We start from the raw sequence: 5,783 nt of genomic DNA, 5'->3' as shown, positions 1-5,783 counted from the left end.
TCATCATCATCATCATCATCATCATCATCTCCATCTCCATCTCCATCTCCATCTCCATCTCCATCTCCATCATCATCATCATCATCATCATCATCATCACCACCATCACGATCATCATCATCATCATCATCTCCATCATCTCCATCATCATCTCCATCATCAGCTCCTTCTGCCTCCTACTCCTGCTTCCTTATCTCCCTGCTGCTGCTGCTTCTCCTCCTCCTCCTCCTCTACCTGATCCCCCTCTCCTCCTCCTCAATTGCTGCTGCTTCTGCCGTTCTTGCTGCTCTTGATGCTTCTCCTCTCTGCTGCTGCTGCTCATTTTGTCCTGCTATTCCTATTCTTGCTGCTTCTGTTTCACGTGCTCCTGCAGCTGCACTCTCCACTCCTGTGTATCCTCCTCTTAGACGTCTTGTGCTCCTGCTGCTGTTGTATCCTCCTCTTAGACGTCTTGTGCTCCTGCTGCTGTTGTATCCTCCTCTTAGACGTCTTTTCGTCCTTCAACTCGCCGCACTTCTCTCGCTGCTCCTCGTCTCCCCTCACCTCATGGCAGCTACTTCCAAGACTGTCCCATCGCCGAGGCGGATGACGGTCGGCTCCCCCTCCTCGAGGGAAACTTCGTCGAGACCCGCCGCTCTCTCGCCGTCCGCGCGGAGATGTCCGCCTCCTCCTTTGTCACCATCAACCAGCAGCTGGACAAGCTGCTGGCGACGCTGCCGGAGGATGCGGGAGAGGAGGGGCAGCACGAGGTGTTGGATCGCTTGATAGAGGACAACGAGGACGCAGGTCAGGCGCAGGCTAAGGAGGGTCAGACACTGAAGGATGGCAGGGACGGCGTTGCGGAGGGAGGCAGAGAGCGCGGAGGAGATGCTGGTGAAGGCAAGTCCCCCCCATCTCATCTCTCTCTGTACACGCTGACCATGTTCTGAAGGTTCGCGAAGCTCTCAAGGTCATCGGAGATGATCGAAGCCGCGATGCTCTTCAGCAGCTGAGCATGCAGGTACGAGGCCGCGAAGTCTAGAGGAACCGGTCTCTCCGACCTCCCCTGACCCCTCCCTGCTCCAGGTGGAGCTCATCGCTCGAGGGCTCAACCCAGACTGATCATTCGCGGGAATGTAATGAAAGCAGTTGCAGCTCTCGTCGCGTTACATGAACCAACCTCCGCTCGCCTCCTCCTCCTCTTCCCTCCACTCTCAACTTCTCAACGTCCTTCCTTGACCTGCTTCTCCACCTGGTCCCACAGCTCTCGCCATATTCCAGTGCCCTGGTCTCATCGTCAGGAACAGCAGGCGAGGAAACAGAAGGAGAGAAGAGGACAGGAGGAGGGAGGAGGGAGGAGGTACCTTCTTCGAAGACATGATTGCTCTGGTGATCTCTTGGGGGGTCAGTTGAGACAGCCAGTCCCTGAAGGTACTCGTGGGGTTCCTTTTGCGGAAGTCTGCCAGTGACGTCAGCAACCCTAGCGCCCCCCGATCGCCTCCCGCACTCACCGATGATGTTAGAGAGCATCAGGTTCTCTCCCTCAGACTTGCTCTCCTTCTGCAAACCTGCACCCCAGTCACTCCCTCTCCTCTCCTCCTCCTGCGCCTCCCACCTCCTGACGCGTCTGCTGCTTTCTGCTCTGAGTGTGCGTCCCAGTCCATCGGCCTTGCCTCTTGCACGCGCACGGCAGGGGGGCACTTGAAGTTTGCCTCTGGCATCCTGCCTCTTTCTACATTATGTACACCAGCCTGAGGCACCGGGCTTCCCTGCCGCAAGGCGTCACCCACGGCACGCAATGACACGCAACAGGAGGAGGAGAAGGAGGTAGAGGGGGAGGTAGAGGAGGAGGAGGAGGAGGAGGAGGAGGAGGAGGAGGAGGAGGAGGAGGAGGAGGAGGAGGAGGAGGAGGAGTACCTGAGGGAGGATAAGGTAGCGGCTCTCGGCGAGGGCATCTCCTTTGGCGATTCCTCTCTCTTTCTGTGCATGGTCTTCAAAGCTAGTTTGAGTTAAGTCTTCTGATGTCGTCGGCCTCCTCCACTCGTCCTTGAGCCGGAACGAGCCGCTGGGGCGCTGAGGGAAACTAGGAAGAGGGCTCTCCTCTTGAGGTCCAGGGCCGGCCCCAGTCAGCGGCAGATCTGGAGTTATGGGGAGGGAAGAGATCTTGCGGGGGGAGTGACTGTGCTCTCTGAATCGATCCCTTCTGTTAGAGGGGCTGGGAACAACCTCCGTCACTACAACTGTCGACGATGACTTGGAAGACCCAGCCTCACTGTGCGCATCCCCTGACTTGGCCTCTTCCTCCGAAGACTCCTGCTCCAACAGTCACGGCAAGCGGGGAGTGGGTAACGAGAATTTGTCTCGTGATCCATACCTGCAGACCAAGGGACACCATTCGGTTCGAGCTGGCTGGGCTGGTGTGTTCCGACGTCCGGGTATGATCTCCCAGCATGGCAAACGCGTTCAGGAGCATTTCCCCTTCTGTCTTGCCTGACGTCAGGTTGTTGTTGATGATTTCACTGATCCTGCAAGGACAGCACAAGAGTCACGACCGGAACTTGTATGCTGAAACGTCATCATACTCAGGAATATCCGACGCATCATCGAACGAGTTTCTCCCATCCAGGAGAGCAGTCAGTCCAGCTGAGGGCTGAACACCTTTCGGCGAGAAGAGCTGGGCATTCTGCTTAACCTGCAAGATACCATCAGGCTTACCAGAGGAGGGGCTACGAGGGGGCACCTGATCGCGGCCTGGGAACAAACTCTGAGCGAAGTGGTCGAGCTCCTCGCTGTCTACACCGTTCTCAGCAGAGTAGCTGTTAACTGCAGGGGAAGACTTCTTGGACGGTTTCCTGGCCGAACGAGCGTCCAGGTGCAGGGGAGCGCAGGGAACCATTTGCACATCCTCCCCTTTCTCCGTGCAAAAATCTGCCGAGAGAGAGAACATCTCGGACTGAGCGACGCCCGCCTCCTTCCTCTGGGGAGCGGCGTTACTCGTCTCCTTCCTCTGAGGCCTCTCCGACGTCGTCCGCGGCTTCTTCCTGTTCCCCTGCGACTCCGGCCCTTTGATCGCCTGCCGCACCTGCCCTTTCTCCGCAGGGCTGACCTCGGCCTGCGCTGGCGCGTCGTCGTTCATGAAGTGACCCATCGCTGCCATCCTCTCGCGGATTCCTGCGAGGCCTCCAGGGATCTGACAGCTCACTGTGTCTAGGTTGTGCAGATCGGGGACAGGCGTCGGCGGTCCATGCATCCTGCTCGAGCGCAGCGGCCTGAAGACGCTGAAGCATGATGCTTTGAGCACCATCGCTGCGGCAACTCCCCCTGTTCACCAAGTGATCAGTTGCTGGGTGGAGGAAGAACCAAACTACTATGATGTCTCGACTGACAGGAAACTCCACAATTCCAATCTGCCTGCCTCTTGCCCCTCCTCTCCCTTGCGCTCTACACCACCCCCGGTTACATCCCAGGTGAATACCCCTCAAGCTTCAATATAAATCGCAACAAGAGCTACTGGAGAAGTTGGGGGTAATGAAATCTACGAGCATTGGGCCTGCGAGAAATGAAGCGGGATAGCAAAAGGAGCCAAGAGCCATCGAGCTTAATGGAATTCTTGGAGAGAATGGAGGGCAAGAGAAAGGATGAAGAGGAGGAGGAGGAAGACAGCAAGCAAGGGATGCAATATGACCATTTGCTTTGACCAATCATGTCCCAGGAAGGTCATTCGGGGGCAGAGAAGAGGCAGTAACAGAGGATGCTGGCAAGGGGCGGGATAGTGGAAGGAACCGGAGTGTACAGGAAGTGAAGGAAGAGGAAGAGCGGGGGGGGCATGACAGAGTCTCTGCATTCCTAGGGTTCGCCGTCGCTCGGGCCCTGCATGGTAAGTTGCGGGGTCCATGCAGCATGGAAGGCCAAAAAGTGATTTTTCAGGTAGGGTGGGTGGTCAGCTAGGGGTAAAGACGTCGACAAGGAAGGGTAGGGGTAGTCAGAAGCAGGGATTCCACGGTAGGCAAATGGCTGTGGTAGGGTAGGGTGATGACCAAGAGGTGGTAGGGGTAGTTAAATTTCCGAAGACTCGGGGGTAGGGGGTGGGGTCCAAACGGCAGACAGAAGTCCATAATTACCCCCACCCCCCAGCTGTTTGCTACCCCTGATTCCTTAAAAGCTTTTCCACCACCTACCCGTCTGTAATCCAAGTTTTAGCAGCTGACCATTGAGTACCCCTACTATATCCCTTCAAATATAACATACAATGTGGGTATCTTAACCATGAGATGACCCACTACCCCTCCATTGATAACCCCACCCCCTGAATGACTTTGCAATTTCGGTGTCTTTCATGGTATCGGATGGTGGGGTACCAAAAAGGCAACCCTTCACCACCCCCACCCCACCTGTCTCGATTATTCATGGGGTACAAATAGTGCAAGACCACCCCCCACACTTATCCCATCGATTTTCCTCTCACAGGTGGGTAATGGCAGATTTTACAAACCGTTATTTACCGTTATGTACACCCATTTCCGTTTTGCAACCGTTTTTCGGACCGATTTGAACCGGTGACCTACCTCAGTGCCACCGCGGGCCAGTGACTGGCCCACCGTGTACGCCCGGCGTGAGCCACTCGGCGGCGGCCCCGGTGGCCGCGAGTCGCCCGACCGGCCGCAGGCCGTAACTCAGTCGGAACCTCTCGTGGCCGGCACTGGCCCTGATAGATTTCGGGCAAATTGCCACGGTCATAGCAGGAGGAAACTTCAAGTTGCAACGAGTCTGTGCCTTAACTCAGTGAAGGCTGGACGTCACGGTGCCAGTAACTTCTTGTAAGTGACTCGTGACAGCGTGACTTTGAAAGGGTAAAGGTATGTAATCATCAACTCACAGGTTCGTATCCTGGATAAAGCTACGCCGAAAATGAGCCTCGAGGCTTTCATCGGCCAGACCGAAAGGACAGAGAGGACAGAGAGGTTCTTTGAATCTTCTTCATGGGCGCCCTCCACCTTCAGTTGTTCGCATCGCACAACCAACTGCACGGACGAGTCAACTTTATCGCTTCCCACTCAAACACAGAACCCGTCAGCATTGTGGCGGAAGGAGTAGACAACAGTGTCGCTGGTCTGTAGACCCTCACGTCAATTCACATCTTTTCTATCTCTACGGCTTCACCTGTCCGGTCGCAGTGTCCAACGCAGTTGCTGGCTTGGTGCATTTTCCGCATGGGTTGAGGGAGGTGCTCTGAGGTCAGGTCAAGAGCATGAACGGAGCATGCGATGGAGATGAAGGAGCTCTTACCTGATTCGCGTAGCACTCCGGGACAGGAACCTCGTCGGGGTTAGTGTAATCCAGAAGCTGTTGATGACTGTCAGAATCTCTCCCCTCCCCTCCTCAAGCAAACAAGTGACCCGCACTCACCATCGTCTTGTTGAGTACCCTTGCAGCGTTTCTAACCAGCGCAAACATTGTCTATAACAGAGTAAATCGAACATCGCAATATGAATAGCAGCTGGGCCTTTGCTCTCGCTGTCTTGCGTTGTAGATAGTTAACATGGTAAATTTCCTCATGTCGTTTAACCTTGACTTTGGTCTAGCTTGCTCATACATTATCGTGCTGAAGGAACCTGAAAACCTCCTAGTTCTCTTCCAGCATCTTCGCAACTCAGCTCGGGTGCAACAGGGCCTTCAACAGGCAACCCTTCGTTGTAGGGTCTGTTGCATACCCTTCCCCTACCTTATCTTACCCACACACCTCTTCTTCTTCCTCGTCCACTTTGATTTCACCTTCCGCATCTCCTCCCTATCCCCTCCGCCCC

At 55.4% G+C, this 5,783-nt stretch overlaps 3 protein-coding genes across 3 annotated transcripts; 1 reads left to right on the top strand and 2 right to left on the bottom strand.

Moving 5' to 3' along the window:
* Positions 1-656: 656 nt before the first annotated feature.
* GUITHDRAFT_122703 (hypothetical protein) lies at positions 657-1,101 on the top strand (the record flags this gene model as incomplete). Its single annotated transcript, XM_005818018.1, has 4 exons — positions 657-786; positions 830-873; positions 932-1,000; positions 1,066-1,101. 4 exons carry the CDS (start codon positions 657-659, stop codon positions 1,099-1,101), a joined length of 279 nt encoding a protein of 92 aa, XP_005818075.1.
* Positions 1,102-1,201: 100 nt separating this feature from the next.
* On the bottom strand, positions 1,202-3,283 carry GUITHDRAFT_122702 (hypothetical protein; the record flags this gene model as incomplete). The annotated part of the gene is made up of 8 exons (XM_005818017.1): positions 1,202-1,264; positions 1,344-1,438; positions 1,491-1,547; positions 1,595-1,748; positions 1,897-2,292; positions 2,354-2,504; positions 2,562-2,671; positions 2,720-3,283. The coding sequence occupies 8 exons, from the start codon at positions 3,281-3,283 to the stop codon at positions 1,202-1,204; spliced, it is 1,590 nt and encodes a 529-aa protein (XP_005818074.1).
* A 1,540-nt stretch (positions 3,284-4,823) lies between these two features.
* GUITHDRAFT_156679 (hypothetical protein) lies at positions 4,824-5,437 on the bottom strand. Its single transcript, XM_005818016.1, has 5 exons — positions 5,386-5,437; positions 5,266-5,322; positions 5,140-5,208; positions 5,047-5,090; positions 4,824-5,000 (listed from the first exon to the last, which is right to left on the bottom strand). The coding sequence occupies exons 1-5, from the start codon at positions 5,431-5,433 to the stop codon at positions 4,976-4,978; spliced, it is 243 nt and encodes an 80-aa protein (XP_005818073.1). The 5' UTR covers positions 5,434-5,437; the 3' UTR covers positions 4,824-4,975.
* Between the last annotated feature and the right edge of the window lie 346 nt (positions 5,438-5,783).

This window comes from Guillardia theta (assembly GCF_000315625.1).
Source record: "Guillardia theta CCMP2712 unplaced genomic scaffold GUITHscaffold_410, whole genome shotgun sequence".
In the NCBI taxonomy this organism is placed as follows: domain Eukaryota; class Cryptophyceae; order Pyrenomonadales; family Geminigeraceae; genus Guillardia; species Guillardia theta.
Note: the sequence above shows the minus strand (reverse complement) of the source record. Positions and strands in the feature narration are given on the sequence as shown.